We start from the raw sequence: 21,876 nt of genomic DNA on the forward strand, positions 1-21,876 counted from the left end.
CTCATCCGAGATTAAGCTAGCAAAATGACTTTATTACGAAGGTTACGAACCATGATTCACTGATACTCGGCTTGTATTTCCTGAGATTGAAAAATAGGAAGTGAAGCAACATTGTATCGATAATCGCAGTTTAGTGAAAAGCCTCTAAACCACGTACGACTTTTGCTAACGTATTTCGGACAGATTTGGTTGATATTTATTAATAAATTATCATACTAGATTTGTTGACGTTTTGAAGTCTTTAAATATGATAGATTTAACGTGACTCTTTTATAGATATGCGAGTACTAAGTACTACACCAGTCAACTTTACATTTCGACAATTTTACGACACACCTATGCTAAGATGTTGATCAAAATTTCAACATAGCATAGAATTTAATTTAGATATTTAAACTACGTATCAGTGGGCGCCTGCCACACGATATACGAATGCGAAAATGGCAACTTTAGCAAAGATAGCTCTCAGTTAATAACTGTGGAAGTGCTTATTGAACACTAAGCTGAGAAGCAGACTCTGCCCTAGTGAAGACGTAATGCCAAGAAGAAGGAGAAGAAGAATCAGGGGGCGATTCTAAAATATGTTGGTCTCAAGAGGGCGAAAGTCAAAAAAGTTTGAGAAATACTGCCCTAAATGATAACAAAACGTATACTTTGACGAATTCCTTCAAATAAACAAAACCTCACTTCCCGTGATATCCTCTCATAGAAATATAGAAGTATCTACAATTATCCTATCTGAGCATCCAACTTATCCCATCCAATCAGTGTTGTTCAGACTCATTTCCCCGAAAATAACATTTTTCGAACTACGAAGCCACGAACTACTACAACCATGATCTATCCCCCTAAGATAGAAAAGCAGATGGTTAAGCTTGAGTACTGCACACAAAATCGATCAATTTTGATCCCAGAGAGCCACAATTCAAGTTTCGGTGAAATGAAATGAGTGAGTGAGTGAGTGCGAATCATTTCACCGAAACTTGAATTGCGGCCCACTGAGATCGAAACTGTCAGATCCCATGTGCAACACTCAAGCCCAGCCACCTCCCCCTCCATCTCAAGAATACAACGCACAGTTATAACAGTTCATGGCTTCACAATTCGAATTTCGGGGAAATGAGTCTGGTCAACACTGCATCCAATTCAATTCAATCGATTAAATCTTCCACAACGATTTAGTCAGGGCAGCATTCGCCTGTTGAAGAATGCATGAATTTTGTACAAGAGCCAGATATAAGTCCCAAATGTCTGTCTAAGGTAACGAACCAGAAGGTGGGCCTTGATCACTTTAGAACTTTCGGAGATAACGGCATTTGAAAACAACCCTTTTTTCGAAGAAATTTTCTGATAACTCTGTAATCAAAAGTTCTAAAAGTGCTCGGAACAAAGTTTTTGCGAGAAATTATCGTATAAAAAGTTATCAATAAAAAACTGATTTTCAATACCACCCTAACTAATTTGTTAACTAACTAATAAAAAAAAACTCGCGAACCATAAGAGATAGAAATTTGGATTCTTGGGCAAAATTGCTCCAAATCGGTTGTTGTAAAACATTGTATAGGCCTTAAATGCGTCAACAAAAAAGTTTATATTCTGATCTCGTAAACCATGTGGGCCACCCTAATTTCACATGACTGAAAAATATGGAGAAACTTTGTGTCGAAGACACCATATATCTAACATTGACGGTTTAGGCGCAATCATTTTTGGGACCAATGTGCATTGTGCGCAGATGTGCGGAGCATAAGGCGGACTAGAATTGGTAATGATCCTAGTCTTAAAGAAAGACGCCAAGCATAAGGAAGCAGCTATTAAGCAACTAGCACAAGAAGTAGTTGACGACGAGGTTGACGTAGGATCCCTGACTGCAGAAGAAAAAAAGCAGTTTAAAATCTGGATGAGGTCACCGATGCAGCGGAGGTCTCGGCTGCCCTCAAAGAGCAGTGTGACATCGACGTAGCCAGTAGTAAGGCAATCCACCTTAGAAATGACCCGCAGGGGTGGCGGCGATCTGCACTGACTACCGATTGCACAGACCAACAAAGCGAAGAACTTGGGCATACTCAAAGTAGACTGGTCGGTTTGCCGGCTGAGCATACAACAGTTTGCTTCAAGTTTTTCGGGACGGTCCCGACAGAAGTAAGCTGTGCAGAAAATGCGGCACCGAAGGCCATAGGGCAAGGCAGGCGTCTGTTTGCAGATTTCCCCCTTGTAAAAAATGGTTTCTCAGTCTCGACAAAATTAAAATATGTACCCTTATTTTATCTTGTCCAACGTTTCGATTCGTTTGGGACCTTCTTCAAGGACTCGGTTTTACAGATTTTAGTCCAGTATGATTTTGTGGAACACCTCACTGTCCTGCTTGTATCGGATTAATTCGTAAAAACGAACGGTTTAGGTATTACACCGATCTTGATAAAGCTCCTGCTAAAACTAGACCGATCACTTATGAGGTTGTTTCCTTTATAATCTTATGGGTCGTGATATTTTTTTACAACAAATAAACTTGGATAATTGTTATTACATTTACTGCAGCTCTACGCATGAATATCCCATGTTGCATGGGATCCCCTGTGACAGTTATGCAAGAAGGATAGATTATGTACGCCGATAATTCCCATATTCCTCAATCCGAAAATTCCTAACGCTGCGTGCTCTTGGCAATTTGTTCCTTCAGCACCAGGATGCTAGTGCGTTGCTCCGGCGGAAGCATTGCAATCTGTTCATCCGAAAGTTGCAAAACTTGCATGATGAGTGCTGCCTTCTCCTGGTCGGACGCATCATTCGGAATACCGTTGGACGAAGCCGCAGCTGCAGCACTAGCTGCCGCCATCGAAGACGATGACGGTGGCGCTGGTGGTGGTGGCCGATTGGATCCACCCGGCTGCTGACGGGGATCTTTCGGGCCTTGACGCGGATCTACCGGACGCTGACGTGGATCCACTGGGAACGGATTAGCTTGTGGCGGTGCTTGAGGACCAATCGGACGCGGTGGAGGCGCAGCCCGTTGATTGAAGTTGTCCATAGCTGATGGAAGTCCTGCACCCGTTGCTGGTAGTGAACGCATATCCTGATCCAGATTAAGCTGGCGTCCCAATCGGGGATCGACATTGCGTAGATCTACGTCGTGTCCCACACTAGGAGCAAAAGAAGCCGGTCCACTGACAGGAGGAACCGGCATCGGAGCTGGCACCGGCATCGGTATCGGCGAATGCTGAGACGGTGGAATGCTCATTGTGTCTCCGGTCAGCACGGGAGGCATTTGGTTGGCCTTATGGAGAAAAGTGACGGCCGTGGCCGGATCGACAATTCTCATGACCACTTGCGCTTGCAGAAGAGCATAAGCCAACTGTGGATTTTGTAGCAGCATATTGCGAGCTTCCACCGGATTGTTTTGGAAGCAGGTTTTCATCTGTTTCATCAATTCATACATCTGTTCCGGAGGCAATGACACCACGGTTTTGGTCACTATTTCCGGGGCCATCAGCGGATCACATGGATCTCCATACGGATTGTCGATCTGCGGCCCCTGCAGCAACGCTGCCATTTCCATGCGAGATTTTTCCGTACAAGCGTTATCCACGCGCAATGCTCGGCCTCCGATTTCGTAGCCGTTGAGGTTACGCATAGCGCTAAGGGCCGTTTCTTGATCTTTGTACTCGCAGAATCCATACCCTTTCGGTTTTCCACTTTCGCGATCAAACACCAATCTGAAAAAAAAAACAAAAATGATTTTGTAGATATCTCTAGTTACCGACTCAGGGTGGGTTAGGATTCAAAGAACCTCTAAGAACGATTTCCATCATGCATTTTTTTACTATAGCAAAAGCAATTTTTAAGAGATTAATTAGGGGATTATTCGCCCCACTTGTCCCTAATTTGTATACAAATCTGAATTTTTGCGTAAAACCTTTAAAAAATTTGAGAATCTTAGCCCGATATGATAACATCGATTCCAAGAACGAAGGGGTTGCGGTTCTAACGGACTGGCTCTTAACTTACTTCAAGGAGATGACCGGTCCTACTTCACAAAAAATATCCTTCAGCTTCTCTTCTGTTGCTTCATAGGGAATGTTTCCGACTGTAATCAAAGAGAGGCGGCATTGAGACGCTCACGTTTATCATTGCGCAAAGTTAAATCTTACTTACCGAATACGGATCGCATGGATTTATCCATGATGCTTTGATCTTTGTCTCCCATTTTGAACTATTTTTGAACCAAATTCACGCGAAAATGTTCGGAAAATGCAAGTTTTTTAAACTTTTGGAGTGAACAGACCAAAACAACCGCGATGAAGCGCTTTTGCTTTTGGAAATGACAGATCCCCAGTGCAGTACTAGATTGACAAGATGTTTTCACATTCCAATGTTACTGAGGTAGAGAGGTGTTGCAGTGCCATATGAACTAATTTACGATGACGTCACGCTGCAACTTCCAGCGGGAAAAAAAAACCTCTTTTGCCGGCCATGTTTACAAAAAATGAATGATTTCGTCGAATATGGATCAATGCACGAGTTCACTAAATTGACGTTTGAGCGGTGCCGTATTCACTCGTTGCCATGGTCACATAAATAACACGGCACCGCTCAAACGTCAAATAATGAACTCGTGCATTGGTCCATGGACCAATGCATGAGTTCACTATTTCTCGATTACTTTTTCAAATCGACGTAAGTAACGTAAGTAACTTTGAGAAAATTAATTAAGAAGAATCACAACCTGTCTTCTAAAACTGTTTTAAAATGAATCACATCAGAAATTATATCGGATCAGAATTATATCGGAATGCATTCACCATTATTTTACGATTTCTGAAAAATAGTTTTCTTCTCAAGACCTGTTCCTACATATAATTTCTAGCTACACCACTGCGTCATATAAATAAATCAACGAAAAAAGATAATATTTAAGTTCTTCTACCGCAGATTTTAATTTTTCTTTTAGCTCTTCACCCCCGCTTATGTCTTAAACCTAGTTTAATCATATGGGTAAACGTGGTTTACGGCTTAAGGCCCGAACGCAATGATAGCGGAACGGCAATGGAAAGCGGAGCCGGTTCGCCAGCATGAACTATAGCATGCTTGTCGACTTAGAATTGGTTCACTTTCGTTCGTTGACAGCTCAGTCAGGATGGTATGATTCATGCTGATGAACCGGTTCCGCTTTCCGTTGCCGTTCCGATGTCATTGCGTTTGGGCCTTTAAGCGAAGATAAAGAAATCGGCCCTTAGTGATTCGATTATCCGGAGGATTCGATTTTCTGGAGTGAAAAAAAATCGATACTCCGGATAATCGAATCCGACCTGTATTATATTTTATTCAAATATGAGAAAGAAATAAATTAATCCGAAGAAAATCGTGCTTTTGGCAAAATTAACAAAATCTCGCTTAATTTATGATCTTGCCCTAAACGCCATTGATAAAGGGTGTCCACGATGAAATTGCCACACACAATTCGCAAAAGTAGTGTTTTCATCCGATTGCCATCAAATTTTCAGGGATTGAAACATAACTATTTAACTTCATTTTACCATTTTACTCGTATTTTATTTACAGTCCATACGCAAATGCCCGCACCTTGGCCCTAACCCCGGCCATAAGATTCTGCATAACCTGTGAATCAACCGTTTTTTGCATGTAAACCCATACTTTCTTCAGTTCCTCGACTGTCTTCACTACCTTAGGTCGTTTAAGAAGGTGCTTAATCGCCCAGTACTTCTCGATGGGGCGGAGCTCCGGAATGTTGGGAGGATTGAACATTTTCGGCACGAAATTGACCTTATTGTCCGCATACCACTTCAGCACGTCCTTGGAGTAGTGGCATGAGGCCAAATCCGGCCAGAAGATTGTTGAGACGTTGTGGGCCTGCAGGAGAGGAAGCAGCCGCTTCTGGAGGCACTCTTTCATGTACACCTGTCCGTTCATCGTGTCCTGGGTCACGAAAGGTGCACTCCGCTTCCCGCACGTGCAGATGGCTTGCCAAACCAGGAATTTCTTCGCAAATTTGGACATCTTCTGAGTGCGAACATGCTCCGAAACGCTGAACTTATCCTTGGCCGTGAAAAACAGGTTGCCGGGGATCTGTTTGAAGTCGGCCTTCACATATGTTTCGTCGTCCATGATGCAGCATTCAATTTTCGTCAGCATGTTGAGGTACAACTTCCTGGCACGGGTTTTGGTGGACTTGTTCTGCTTCTCGTCGCGATTAGGGGCCTTTTGTACCTTGAACGTTCGAAGCCCAGCCTTACTTTTGGCCTTCTGGACAAAACTTCGGCTTAGGTGCAGGTTCTTAGCCACATCCCGAACGGAGGCGTTCGGGTTTCGGTTGAAGGCTCCAACTACGCGGTTGTGATTTTTGGTGTTGTACGGAATACTTTTTCCTTCACTTCTTGGCTTCCGATCGGTGGTCAATCGTTCCTCGAACCGCTTAATCACTCGCGACACCTAGGAATTCGCGATTCCCAACGTTTTAGCGATGGAACAATGCGAGAAATCCTTGTTCTCGTGATGAATGCGCAAGGCTTATCACTCACGAGCGGTTCTTTCGACTCCGTTTCCGAGAGTTGATCACAGGACTTTAAAACTTGCAGGATGTAAATAATGCACTATGAACTAAATCCACCCAAATTTTCATTAAATTCTACCCAACCGTTAAAAAGTTAGAGCAATTTCATAGTGTGAAAATTTCATCATTAGGGTGGGTGTCAAACTTGGTCATTTTCGGCGTTATGAAATAAATGAATGAACCCTACTACGTTTGTCGACTTAGTGTTGGTTCACTTTCATTCGTTGACAGCTCAGTCGAAGTGGTGTGATTAGTGCTGGCGAACCGGTTCCACTTTCCGTTGCCATTCCGCTATCATTGCGTTTGAGCCTTAATGCTGAAGGGGGTGGGTAGATGTCTTCAAAATGTTACAGCTCTTGCATAACTTGTGATCTCCACTCATAAACACGGGTAGTCATAGAATGACTAAATTTTAGTAATTTATGACTATTTTCTATCTGCCTCTCATTCATCCTACAGGGAATTTCATTCCTATTTGTCAATTCACCTGGGTTGAAGCATCGCTAAGCTTCAACCCAGTTGAAATGACAGTGTGAAAATTCACAGCAGAATGAAAGAGAGGCAGATAGAAAATAGTCATTAATGCATAAACTTTAGTAATTCTGTGACTATTTTTATTTCTGAGTGTCGCTCTAAAAACCATTGGTAACCGAGTGTGTAGCTTGTTGTTACCGAGCAAACGAATGGATTTATACGTTATTCAACAATGCAACGATGAAGAGCAGATCCTCCTATATCTTCCAGTGGTGATAGTTTTCATCCTGATCGATCCTTTGCTTAGAAACAAGGAGCTACACACTCGGTTACCAATGGTTTTAAGGGCGAGATCACATGTTATGCGAGAGTTCATAAGAAATTCGAAAAACATAAATACAAAATGTGTTACGAAGGAGTGGGTGAGTATCATAAATAATCATTCTTAGTGTTATGAAGTTTGTGAACCAACATAATGCACGACATCCCAAAATGCAAGTTCGTTACAGCATTTCTCGCATAACTTCTGATCTCGCCCTAAAAGCCATTGGTAACCATGTGTGTAGCTCGTTGTTTCTGAGCATTTGAATGGATTTTCATGTTATTTAACAACGCTATGGGAAAGTAAGGATCATTATCTACCTGCCCGTGATGTTGGTTTGGATGCTTATCCTTTCTTTTGCTCAGAAACAACGAGCTACATACGAGGCTACCAATGGCTTTTAGGGCGTTATCTCAGAGTGTGCGAGATTTCTCCATCGATACCTCTATGTTCCTACCTCATGGGCGTTATATGTAAACACCATGACATTGGAATTTTTCGACCTATCTTTCGGCTTTCACTGCCCACACCCCTTCGAAAGTCGCACTTCACCGTCGGCTGGCACCACTGTCAATAATAAAAATATGTCTAATTGTTGGTTTCTCTCGCACATTAATGGCTGACCCGTAAATTCCTTTCGTTTAAGTAGAAAAATCGTCGTAATACCGTCTAAAATGGTACGTAAGTGAAGTTAATCGTAATGGGAACTGTTTGTGATAGTTTTCCGTGATGAAAAATCGAGTTCGGGTGCGAAAAGTGGCTTTTTCCAAACGGGTCGATTGATGCCCTGACTGACATTTTTTCTTTGGTTCGTTTTTTTTTTCTTCTGTTCCCGTGCTTCTGGCTGATGGCTGGCCACTGGCACTGCGCTCTGGTTGTGCTTTTCCGTCGCTTCGCGTGGGTATTTGTGTGGAGTGCGAACGCGTTTTCCTCGGTATTAGTGGCCACAGTTGGATGTGGTGTCGTGTTGTGTGTTGACTTTTCGGAAGAACCAGCCAGCCGATTGGATTCGATTCGATTTGAGATTGTGAGTCTGAGCAGCAGCAACAAGAAGCAAAAGCAGAGCAGGGAGTCTTCTCGATTTCGGAAAAGTTTCACGCAGATATCTACATACCACTGCTCTGTCTCGAGGACTGGTTCCTTCCCAAATGGGTGGCATCTGGCGTGTGAACCTGGCAGGACATTTTTGCTGGTGAATCGTAAAGCTGGAAGTGAAGTGAACACAGGAGCAATCTAGACGGTGATATGGCTTGCAAAAGCTTCACCACATCAAAATTCCTTCCATCCATACCCATAGAGCATAGTGGTTTCTATAATAGGTCAGATTTGTATATAATAGTCTGAATACTCTGGTGAGATACTTATCATAATCTTATGAAGCACTTCTATCACGAATGGCCTCTATTTTTGAATGTGCCACTAGATTTACACATGCAAAAATGGTCAATTAGCAACGCAAACTCTCAGTGATCAAATGTGGAAATGCTCATAAAGCTGAGAAGCAGGCTCTCCCAGTTGGGACGTAACGCCAGAAAGAAGAAATAATCAATTACAAAACCTGTAGGGTGTATGAATAAGGTAATTTCGTGTAGCTGAACATCCACTTGATGCCACTATGCGTAATAGGGTGTCCCAAAAATTTCACTTAGTCAGAAAAACTGGGGAGATCAACCTTCAAACTGTAGGTAGCTAAAGATGCATACAAACAAATGTTTGTATGAGGGAAAATAAGATTTTCGAGTATTGATAAATTTCGATTCGATTTTTTTTTATTGTGGATCCCTCAGGATCTAAAATATCTGGGAGAAATCTCGCGAAACATTACTAAAGGACCTATGTACGAATGAGAGGCTCTCTTTGTTTACTTTCTGTTTGATCAATAACTGAGTCACATTAAGGTGCAAGAAAAAATGGCACAAAAGTCAGAACTGAAAAAGCAGTTTTCTCCTTTTAAAACAACAAATTGATGAAAATAAAAACACACAGACTTTTTATTTGGCAAATAAAAGAGCTGTGTGTTTCTATTTTCTTCGATTTGTTTATTTTAAAAGAGAAAACTGCTTTTTCATTTTTGACTTTTGCACCATTTTTACTTGGGCCTTAACCTCTTCTGTTGCGTTTTTTGTATGAACGCTAGTCATGGAATCTGTCTTTCTATCTGTGGTGAAAAACTTTTCAAAAGCTTTAGTATTCCACTGTTATAATCGAAAGAGAGCGAGAGAGGAGAGAACTGCCCATAAACGCATAATTGTCCCATGTGAATAGGAAGTCCAGCAAACATGGGACTGACATGTATTTATGGGCAGAGAATCTCTCATTTGTACATAGGTCCTTTAGTAATGTTTCGCGAGAATTCTTCGCTGACTTTCTGGATGAATTAAGATGAATAATGCACACACTTTTTCTAGAGAATGTTTGAAATATATTTGTTGGATTATGGGTTCAATTAGTGATAATAGTTCTGGTGATATATTTTAAACTTCAATAGCGGTTGAATTTAAAGGTGAAAGTATTTGAAAGGGGTTCTACAGAAAACCAGGACGAGTTGGTGACTTTTTGGTGAAATTTCTGGAGTAATCAACAACCAATATAGGATATATTCAAAATTTCGATTAAACTCGACTCGACTATTACTAATTTTGTAACACGGTGTCCACGATGTCAACGTAGTGATTATTGTCGAAGTTGCAGTCGAAGTCAGATATTTTTCGACGAGGATAAGTAGCCCGACAAAACTTTTACCTTCTGAAAGTTTCAAAAAATTATTTCGGGGAAAATTAGATTTCTGACTTGTAGGGTTGATTCCTATACAAAATTCAAGAAGACCCTATTTTGCAGCTAAAATTGTCTCATGCAAAATTTAATGGTCAACAGAACATTTTTACCCTTCCAAAAACAAAATCTTTGCTCAAATGCTAAACGTTTACGCAAAAAAGAAATATCCATGATAGTTCAATAATGATCGAGATCCTGCCACCGTTTGTATAAGACTCATAAAAAATGGGATTTGTCATCTACCATAACGTAGAAAATATCACAAGATGAAGATGAATCCAAACCACATCTAAATTTTCAAGAGAACAAAATGTCACTGAAAATTCGATCGATACGTCGCACCAAACTAGTTATACTGTTCGATCAAATTTTCAACGCGATCGGTTGTTTTTTTTTTTCTAAATTTGTACCCTTGAAAATTCTATTGGTATGGTATAATTAAAGTAAAAAGTTAAAGCACCAGCCAAGGTTTTACGGATCACGATCTGAAAACCGCTGTACTATAGCACAATATACACCCGTTTTCGTTTTTCTCGAGTTCATCGAAAATCTTCGAAGCTACTTTAGGAGAGTAAAGTAGAATTTTACAAAAATTCTCACTAAAATCCTTCTACTTTCGAATTCTTGTGCACGAAAATTCACACTCTGCTCAGAGGGTTCGAATTATTGATTCTTCCAGGAATTCTACAAAAAAAACATTCAAAGATGTATTTTTTTTGTTTCACTACTTATTCCTATGAGTTGCGGTAACGTAAGAACTACACGACGATCAAAAGACGCGACGTGAGACATGACATAACTTATCGTTCTTACAAATCGTTATCCTGGACGAGTACGAACACCTTATAAAAATAAAGCGTAATCAGTCGGAAATTGTCCCGAAGATGGGCTTTTTATGAATAATACTAAATTCGGGTTGTTTAGTGATGAAACATTTACACACGTAAAGCAAACCATTTTAATATATTCTGTATCATTGAAACAATATTTGTATTATTTGCCGGCTCATTATAGCCTTTCATTTAGGCATTTATTTATTTTTTTTTTAAACGAGGGTGTTCCATAATAATGAGTGTCGATTTTGACGCGTTTTGCTGCTCGGTGTTATGCGGCGGCGACGACAGAACTTTGCCGACCTAGACATAATTTTTATATATTTCATTTCACTTTCATTTATTAATTTTATCGTTACAAATCGTGCTGAAAAGAATTGTTTGCGTTTTAATCGATTTTTTATACGCCATTTGCGCTAGTATTCTTCCAGGATGTTCTGTGCATGTTGAAGATTCGCAACAATTTGAGTTGGATTTTTGTCGGCAGCTAAGAATGCCGTGTCATCCGCTTAAAAGACATACACTACTCCGTCTACAATCAGGAGCGCATCAGAAGTAAGAATGATGTATAAAGCTGGACTCAGAACCGATCCTTGAGGAACGCCAAATGGTATAGAGTGTGTGGTGGACCTAGAAGCGTTGAACACTACTTGGATTTTTCGGTCAGGCAGGAACGAATGAATGATTTTAACCAAGTAAAGCGGGCAGTTAGTTTGACATAACTTGAAGACTACGGCCTCCTGCCATACCGAGTCGTAGGCTTTTTGAACATCAAGAAGAACCATACCAGAAGATTGTCCGTTGCTGAAGTTCTGCCTCTGCTAATTTTCCAAAATTTCTTGCATCCGTTATATATGTTTTTGAACATCTTGCCAAAGTTCTTATATCGATGATCAGAACATTTACTGCGAATAAAGCAAAAATCGGACTGTTTCCAAAACCCTTAACGGGCAACCTCTAAACGTGCTTATCAGGATTCCCTCTATACAAAGTTTGATTGTAACATTATTAGCTACCATTTGGAGGTGAGCCCTACAAATTTTCTGGCAAACTGAAATTTTGGGACACCCTAATGCGCAATGATTGTGTATGGGCTGGCGAAATCGGTCAGTGCGATGGCGAGGAGGTTGAAGGCTATTTCAGATTCGAAAAACGATCGGACAGCAGAACGGCGAATGATTTACCTACAGAGGTATAAAATCGGGACAAACCACACAAACGAGATGCCTTAATGATAAAACGGAACAAAACTAATCCCGATTTCCTGTGCCAAGGAACGAACAGTATTGATTTTTGAAGAAGGTGCTCCGAAAGTTATCAATAGTGATACGGTGTACGGAACGACATCATTCTCAAATCATCGGTAATCATACCGACAGACAGATAGTGCCAAACCAGAGATGTCAGAGGTAGTCAAATTCCTCATGTTTGAGCAATAGCAGCGAGCAGCCCACCAAACCAACAAAGGCAAACATGCTAAAGTTCACCCCCTTGGTAATGTATAATATGGAAAGCTCACATAACTACACCAAAACGACGATGCTACGATACGATACGCAAGAGTGTGTGGAAAGCAGAAGCAGACCGTCGTTTGGTGCTCTTGCTGCTCGCTCGTTCGCGGCAAGCAAAACCGAAGAAAAAGAATTCAAGCTTTTGGGCCACCGTATAGGGTTGCCAGTGGGGTGGGCTATGTGTGGCGTTTTGTGTCTCTTCAATGATTCTAGTAGAAGCATAAACTTAATATAATTAGTCTATGTTTGATTGATTTATGATTCTTGATTGTGCATCGAAGATTTGGGGCAATGCACTCTAGTGATTTGTTCACTATTATCGATATGGCGACTAAAACGTCTCTATTTGTGTAACTTGCTGCTGAACAAACGATTATTTGAATCACCTTCTCAAACATTAGATAATATTTATTTACTTCGGTTATTTAACAATTTTCGTTATTTATCAAAAAACATATTTTACCATACAAAAGTGTTAACCTTAGTAAGGATCTTGGGTCTTTTTCGATTTTCCAAATTCAAATCAATGTAATTTTTGATTGAAACCTAGAAATTTGAAATTTTCTGACAATTATTTATTTGTGGGATTTTTGTTTTTGCGGAAACAAAAAGTTTTGAATGACTCCTAGAGGAGCTTCCATAAAAAAGTTACAAATTGTGACTTAGGGTCGTTTTCGACCCGAAAATTCAAACAGCTCGCAAAAATCAGTGTGTTGACCGAATTCAATACGAAATGAACACAATAATAACGGATGTTCTAATCTTTACATTATTTTCTTCCATTTTGTATCGCTAATTTATTTTATTCCATTCACTAGAAGTGGAATAAAATAAATTACGGGTAGTACATAACAGAAAACTCAACTCGTAAAGTATTCTTTGACTTATACTTCGCTTCGATATACATTAGGTAGCAATAAGTTACAAGTAAAATAATCTGAGTCGCACGCTATGTCTGAACCAGACGATTATAAAAATTGAATGTACATCGGATTTTTTCTCGCTAGAGATCAGTATTTGATCCATATTTTCATAATCGGAAGGTTTTAAAATATTCTATCGGTGAATTTTTTTCCATACATTTTGTATGGGCTGAAATGCGCCGAAAAACGAGGGTTTTAGTATGAAAAATAGCTGAAAAGTGTAGAAAATCAAAATTTCACCGATAGAATATTTTGAAACCTTCCGATTATGAAAATATGGATCAAATACTGATCTCTAGCGAGAAAAAAAAAACCGGTGTACATTCGATTTTTATAATCGTCTGGTTCAGACAAAGCGTGAGTCGTGAGTACTTGGGTTCACAAAACTAGCCAGAATATGGTGATACAAACACTAATTTGGTTATAAGATACATTTAGCTCCGTAATGCATCAAAGCACTTGAGCCTATGATTAGTTGACCGTGAAAGACACTTGTGGCATGTAAGTGCAATATGTCGTTGAAAACATTTGAACATGCTCAACACTATAAGAATGCCTAATTCTGGACAAACATTTCAAAAGGGCACATCGACATTGGTAAACATTGGCTTTGCCAGCCGCTCTTGAGCCCAATTCAACTCGATCACGCTCACCAATACCACTATCAGGAAGAACTAACACCAATCTTTCTGATAGTGGTGTTAGTTTGCGTGGGCGGGCTAAAAAGAGCTCCACAGCAACGTTTCTAAAAGAAGGCTCAATACCTCTTGGGCCCTTTTCAAATGTTTGTCCAGAATTATTCTATTTAAAATTAGTGTTTTTAATGGGCGTAACCCATTTTTTTTGCAGATCTTCCTCATTCAAAACTCCTCCCAGAATTTACAAATAAACCAAATTTGATTCAAATTCTTATATTATATTTATTCTGATAATCACGGCCAATGAGAACCCGTTTAAATATCTCATATTTCCTTTGAATTAGTGGAACTTACACATTCAAAAGAACGCAACTTGAAAACGGGCCCTAAGATTTTTTAAAATTTTGCCCAGACATACAAAAGAAAACGATTGGGGAGCACAGATCTGATGGATTTTTTTTTTTCTGATAATAACAGTCAGGGGAGCACCGTGCAATAGAAATCAGTCATCTAATTGAAGTTGGAGCGAAACGTCATGAATGAACAATTGTATCAATAGGATGGAACATTGGAGATCTAATTTTGCTCCTGAGACGACTATGTGCTATATGTAAGCTCAAAATTCCTTAACGAATAAGGGAATTTCTGACGAAACTCATCTTTCTGGTGAACTTACCAACTAAATTCATTGAATATATTTCAAATGTTGTGAAGATGTAAAACAAGTTGCTAGTGGACAAATTCATGAATGCCCTTTGTATTTCACGACTAACGTTGTTGTCGGCCATCAGCCAAGATCCGAGGTAGACGAACTCGTCCACCACCTCAAAGGTACTCCCGTTTATCGTGGCATTGTTACCTAGGCGGGCCCTGTCGCGCTCAGTTCCGCCAACCAGCATGTACTTTGTTTTAGACGCATTCACCACCAGTCAAAATCTTGTTGTTTTGCGTTTTAGGCGGGTGAACAAATTTGCAACCGTCACCAATTTCCACCCAATAATATCCATGTCGTCCGCGAAGCAGACAAATAGGCCAGATCTCGTCCGGCTCTCCGCATGACACCTTCAAGCGCAATAGCAGGCACGAAAGTCCATCCCCTTGTCGTAGTTCCCGGCTGGATCCGAATGAACTGGAGTGTTCGCCCAAGGGACCGTTCAAATATTACGTAACGCAACAGGGGGAGGGAGGGGGTCTTACGTAGTGTTACGGTCCATACAAAAAAATAAATTTCCCATACAAAAGTTGTTACGTGGGGGTGGGAGGGGGTCTAAACTAGACAAATTTTGCGTTACGTAATATTTGAATGAACCCCAAGATTTTCACGCAGTTTTGCACACCGTCCATCTTTGCATAAATCAATCTTGTGAGCTTCCCGGGAAAGTTGTTTTCGTCCCTGATCTTCCATAGCTCTACACGGTCAATACTGTCGTATGCCGCCTTGAAATCGATGAGCAGGTGGTGCTTGTAGACTTGGTACTCACGGCATTTCTGGAGGATTTTCCGCACGGAAAAGATCTGGTTCGTTGTCGAGCGGCCGTCGATGAAACCTGCTTGATAAGTTCCCACGACCTCGTTTGCTATAGGTGGTAGACGGCGAAAAATAATCAGGGATAGCACTTTGTAGGCGATGGTTAGGATAGCGAATGCATGATAGTTTTCACACTCATTTTTGTTGCTCTTTTTGTAGATGAGGAAAATAACGCCTTGTTTCCACTCCACCGGCAGCTGTTTCGTGTCCCAGATTCTGACTATCAATCGACCTCTCCGAGCCCATCTTAATGAGTTCGGCTCCGATACCACATTTGCCAGCGGCCTTGTTGTTCTTCAGCTGTTGAATGACATTCTTAACTTCCCCCATCGTGGGAGCTGATTGGTTTCTACTGTCCGCTGTGCTAACGTAGCCTTCACCTTCGCTGTCCTGATCTTCTGTGGCTGTGTTTTCTGCGCTATTCAGGTGTTCATCGTAGTGCTGCTTCCACCTTTCGATCACCTCGCGTCCGTCCGTCAAAATGCTCCCATTCTTATCCCTGCCCATTTAAACTTGTGGCATGAAGCCTTTGCGGGATGCTTTGAGCTTCTGATAGAACTTCCGTGTTTCTTGAGAACGGTACAGCAACTCCATCTCTTGTCTAATAAGAATGGTTTTCTTTATTGCACTCACCATTTTCACCATACTGACCAATATTTCTCTTCTACACTTTCAGACATTGACCAGTGTCGTCAATAGGCACTATTTGTGATGACGCAGAAGCAGAAATTCGTCGTGTCCGATACGCTAACTTGATAAGCGCCATATAGAAATTGACAAATATCCCAATATCTCGTACCCGCAGCTGTTATATATGTGCGCAGAGTTACTTACGGCTTAGTCAACAGAGCTAGACTAAAGCAATCGGTCACGATGGGGCTGATCGAATGCCCTGTATGTACCCTCTACCTCCGGGCCGATATGAGCCTGGAGGAACATCTCGGTACACATCCAACCGATAAGGTGATCAAAGCTTTGGTAACGATGGCTACCAAAGTGCAAATGCCAACACCAGCTCCAAGTGCTAGCACAGCGGCTAGCCCAGTGGCTACTAACACATCGTCACCCATGGAACTGGCAATGATGGCGGTGGCATCCGGTTCACGACCCCGCACACCTCCGAATGCCCTGATGTACCATACCAGTGGGTATGAGCCAATGAAGCAAGCAGCTCCGCCTCCTCCACCGCCACCACCGGCACCATTGGTGCAAAACTCCGTTCCAACGGCAATAACGGTCGTCAAAGCTTCCGATATGGGTTACCCGATCAACAATGTAATGATCGTCAAAAGTTGCAGTACGAAATACGTTCAACAGATACCACAAACTAGTGGTAGCGGTAGTGGACTTGGAACATCGCCCGGAACGACGACAATATATCCGACAAGCTCGATTGATGGCCGAAATGTATTCATAGAGCATGATCGAGGAGGAAGTGGACATCATTTGGTGCCTCGGCGGCAAATAGCACCTACGTTCTATCCGCGTTACACCAACGAGCGATACTCAGGTCCTCCTCCTCCATATAGTACAGCAATTACTTCGACCGTCTCTGCCAATTCTCAGCTGCAACAAGCTTCAATGGCCGGACAGGTTCCAAAATATGAACAAAAACCAACCCTACAGCCACAACAGCCAACATTCTGTCCAAATACAGCATCGCAATCATCGGTTGTAGGACATTTAGCGCCCACAACTACTTTAACGCACCATCAACAGCAACAAATTTATCAGTCACATCCACCTCCAATACCTGAAATACAACAGTCAACGGTTGCAATCCACCAACCGATCCAACAGATGCAGCTACAACATCAAAATATCCTTCAAGCTCAGTACACAGAAAAAGACGATGGAAACTTTTTAGTCACAGAAAACCCGAAGAAGGTCGTGGAGTATACAGAAAACGACGAGGGTGACTTCATGGTGATTGAAAAGATCGTCAAATCTCCACCGAGGATTGTGCAAATCGACGAGGAAATGCCAGAAGCATCAACGTCTAAGCAACTATCACATCTGAAATCACCCGATGAGCTAGAGACTAATGACGAACAGAAGGACGACTACGCGGTGTCGATCGACGTTGACGAGTCGTATGAGCAAGCAGACAAGCAGGATCAATTGGAAGAAAATACCATTGAGATAATTGAAAACGAGGACGGAACATTCGACGACAATCGTGGAAGCTTTAGCGTCAAAGAAATGCCCAAACCGATGCTCATCAGTAGCATCGGCAGTTCAAAGAAGTGCAATAAATTCAACTTGATTGTCGACACGACGCAGCATAATGCAGGAGCGTCCTCGAGTGGCATGGTTACACCCAGAAAGAGACCAACCAGTGGGTTGAAGGTGTTAAGCAACGTCAAGGTGACGACGGATTTGTCCCAAGGCATCAAGGATATTATCTTGAATCTGAATAGCAAAAATAAAACCGCCACTGTCAGTGGGAGCAGTGGCGGTCCCTCCAGTGGGGAAGCAGTGCCCACTTCACTTATCGCAGGTACGAAACCAACCGCTGTAATCAATAACAATTGCCAAAACGAGCTTATAATTAATGCCGGCAGTAATATGCCTCCGATTGATCTCAATAATGTCAATGACATCGAAATAATTAACGATGACGAGGAAGAGAACCGTTCCGACGAAGAGGAAGAATGCTATGTAGGCTCGATGGAAGTGAAAGCGGCAAGCAACGACGCTTTCCGTCTAGACAAAGATGCATTGGATGTAAGTTCGTCTCAAAGTGCTTCCCGAACAACGCCGACTCCTTCGGTGATCACAAGCGTCATACGAATGACTCCTCACTCTTCGCCGGTAGTCGTTCCGTTAAGTTCACCTCAACCAGCAACATCAAGCGTTCAAGCCTCATCAGATCCCATTGTTGACCCTGTCGAGACCCGCCACCAACCGGAACCAGCTCCGACTACCACAGAAATCCAAACACCTGAGAGTTCTTCTACCGAAACCGCCCCAAAACCACAACCCCACACGGCAAGAAAACCCCCACATAGCGTCGCATGCTCATCCGGACTTTTGTTCAACAAACCTCCAAAAAAGTTAACGGTCAAATTGAAAACTCCGCTTCCACCGGCGCCTCCACCAACCCCTCCGTTAATTTCCAGCGTCTTTCCGTTGGTACCGAAAACAGAGTATACTGCAAGCGATTCCTTGAAACAGGAGTGTCATCAGAACGACTTTGAGCAACATGAAGCTCCACCGGTTGGCGTAGATGATCTAACAGCGGTGGCCGAAGACACCAAATACGCAATTCCGCACCATGAGCAATCGGAGGTAAGTGCTTGTTCAAATAGTTTGGTAGTACGTTATTTAAGGTAATAGTCGTTTGGCATAACAAAAAAATGTACTTACCGTGAACGTACCATATTTGACGCGGGTCCAAACTTAACGCATTTTCTAATTAATTTTATTATAAATTAATTCTAGTTCAGAATATCATTCGAAAATTTATTCCTCAATCTTCATTTACATGTCATTAAAAGATTTCAATAAAAAAAATATTTTTGATTAATAATAGGCAAAAAATAAAAATTATTTGAAAATGCATCCGATAAGTGCGTCAATTTTTTCATTCCTTAGTGAATGTGCTAAATACTGTTAATCAATTTTTATGAAAATATTGTGCTGTTTTACAGCAATATCAACAACAACAGTCAATAATATTCTTTTATTCATAAATTGACGTCGAATTTTTTCTATTTTTAAGGTTTAAGACATATTTTTGTATGAAAATCTTGTGCGTCCAGTTAGGCACACAATGTTCCTAATTATTTGCTATTTTGTTCAGCATGTTTTGTTGAATTGAAAATAGGAAAAAAAATTATGGTGCTTGCATTCAAAAAATCCGTCGGCGGAACAACCCAATACTTTATGTAATCATATGTAAAGGGTCATCCATAGATTACGTCACGTTTTTAAAATAAATGTGGCCAAGGTTGAGAGGGGTTGAAAATTGTACAATTTATCGCGGTTTATGGACGTCCCCTAATGTTTCAAGGAAGCTTCAATAAATACGTCAGGAGATGAGGTGTAGATTCAATGGTTTGTTTCGTATAATCTATACAATAGGGGGTGTCCGTCACAAAGACATACCATTTTCTACAGAAATTCTACAAAAAAAGCCTTCAAAATACTTGTATGATTCGTCACATCTTGCATAACACCTCCTTCCCCCTAATAGCATGACGTACTTAATGTATTACCCCATATATGGTTCTCGATCTATTTCGAGGCCCATACTGCCGTTGGTTCTACGCATATTTGTTCCGCGGTCCATAAGGGTGACATAGAACATGGGAAAAATAGGCGTCACGTGTTAAAGTAACGAAGATTCTCAAACGGCCATTTTTGAAACCAATTGTTTTCGTTCTAGTTTTTGACCAATTTGTCCTTATTTTAGCAACTACCTTCCCCGTTCCAACGCAACGTAGTTTTCAAACCTTTCCCTTGTTTGATATCACGACCAGTGCTGTAAACATTCGACACTGCGCGACGTTCGTTGCGTTGCCATGGTCAGCAGTCACAGCACGAGCGGTAGAATGAACGTCGACAAACACGAAAAAGGGTCAATTGAATGTCGTTCGATACGACGAAATTTGCATTAATCATAAGTTTTGCAAATAATTCAGACATCAGATCATAAACAACATGTATAGTTTGATCTTGTCTGTTATGTCGAATGTAACACAAATACAGTGAAAGCAGAACAGAAACAAATAAAACCATAACGCTTCCTAGTGAAGCTATCGTGCTCAGTGGCATTCAATTGACATTTTTCTTTTCGACATTCGTTTGATCGCTCGTGTTGTGAATGTTTAAGGGAAGCACTACCGAATATCAGCAAAAACGTGTCGACTGCCGTGATTGCTTACAACACTGATCACGACGAAAATACATTAAACTAAACAATAATGCTTAACTATGGATTGAACTTAACCCTCGATTTTATTTTCTACACTAACTAAACGCATAGCAAAAGTACTACCGCATGGCGTCATTCAAAACTTTTTCCAAATTGGAACCTTCTATGTTCACTCTAAAGCGCTTTTTTTCAATTAATTGAACTATTGAATACTGAAACTCTTGTATATTTTAAGCTTAAGCAATTATTTGTAAGTGCGTCGAATAAGTAACATAGTGCGTCAAATTAGGCACATTGAAGAATTGATGCGTCAATTAAGGAACCTAATGCGTTCCACAAAAAGTCAATCAAACATGAAGAAAAAAACGTTTAATATTTGTTTACTGATTTTTCCCTAATTCTATAATAGTTGAGCTAGCATAGGTTTAAATTTCAACAAAATCGGACAGATTTAGACGATTTGACAAGAGTTTGAATTTATAATTTTCTTAACCGCGTCAAATATGGTACGTCCACGGTACTTCTTTAAATACCTACTTGATGAATGTGAAGAATGCATTCAATAGCGCAAGCTGGGAAGCGATAGCCCACGCAATTCTGTAGTCTGTTGATATAAACCAAAATAAATAAATACATAAATTCATCGCTTTAAGGTAGCGGTGCGGTTGTGTAAGCTTCTAGAAAGCCATTTTGATGATAGGATTCTACTGTATGACACTTAGGAGGGGCAGAAAAGCGTTCGAATTATCGCGGGAGTACCTCAAGGTTCAATCCTGAGCCCGCTGTTATGGAATGCGATGTAAGATGACGAACTGAGGCTGCCCCTTTCGACGGGTGTTAAGATTGTTGGCTTCGCCGATGATATTTCCCTAGTGGCTACCAGACCTGATAGAGAAATACCTGGGTAAAATCGTTATGACAAATTTTGTAAGAACGATTCTCGCTTATAGCATATTCAGCCATTAGGTGCTGAAGATGCTCTTATAAAATGATAAAAAAATAAAACAATTATTATTGTTTATCGTCAACTGTCAAATATCGAAGAGTAAACACCCTTTTTTGGTAGTGCGAATCGAAAGTTATTTTTCTCGATTTTTGGCGCATCCAGCGGTCATCCTGAGGAAACCCACCCAAGGAAAGTCTTCGGCCGGTTCAGGTGGAGAGGCTGGACCGTCCGGTACAGCGAATATCCTCATCCGAAGAAACTATTATAAGAGCAAAGTTCGCCTAGCCTCAACTCACCATATCGATGCTATGTTAGGCAGCTCTCTTGTAGTTCCTGAAGCACCCCTTCAGCGCCCACGTAGCAGCTCTGGTAGTGGTGACGGGCAAATTTCATCAACTCCGACAACGATGCCGACGGATCCTGATTGCATGTCATCAGAGACGCAACAGCTGGTCATCAACGTCCCTACCAGTAACGCC

The 21,876-nt window shown here is 41.2% G+C and overlaps 2 protein-coding genes across 4 annotated transcripts in view; one reads left to right on the plus strand and one right to left on the minus strand.

The window, feature by feature from the left end:
• Nucleotides 1-2,514: 2,514 nt before the first annotated feature.
• LOC5578827 (cleavage stimulation factor subunit 2 tau variant) lies at nucleotides 2,515-4,342 on the minus strand. Its single transcript, XM_001663994.2, has 3 exons — nucleotides 4,153-4,342; nucleotides 4,006-4,084; nucleotides 2,515-3,713 (listed from the first exon to the last, which is right to left on the minus strand). Exons 1-3 carry the CDS (start codon nucleotides 4,202-4,204, stop codon nucleotides 2,645-2,647), a joined length of 1,200 nt encoding a protein of 399 aa, XP_001664044.1. The 5' UTR covers nucleotides 4,205-4,342; the 3' UTR covers nucleotides 2,515-2,644.
• A 3,586-nt stretch (nucleotides 4,343-7,928) lies between these two features.
• LOC5565015 overlaps nucleotides 7,929-21,876 on the plus strand; it is a 35,105-nt gene continuing 21,157 nt past the window's right edge. The window contains exons 1-2 of one of the 3 annotated variants that reach the window (XM_021846292.1): nucleotides 7,929-8,041; nucleotides 16,249-18,863. In XM_021846292.1, coding sequence (XP_021701984.1) covers nucleotides 16,446-18,863 — 2,418 coding nt within the window. In that variant the 5' untranslated portion in view covers nucleotides 7,929-8,041; nucleotides 16,249-16,445. Of the gene's footprint in view, nucleotides 8,042-8,422; nucleotides 8,684-12,348; nucleotides 12,467-16,248; nucleotides 18,864-21,876 lie in introns of those variants that run through there. The other 2 variants (XM_021846309.1, XM_021846301.1) reach the window with 2 other exon arrangements.

This window comes from Aedes aegypti, chromosome 1 (assembly GCF_002204515.2).
Source record: "Aedes aegypti strain LVP_AGWG chromosome 1, AaegL5.0 Primary Assembly, whole genome shotgun sequence".
NCBI lineage: Eukaryota > Metazoa > Arthropoda > Insecta > Diptera > Culicidae > Aedes > Aedes aegypti.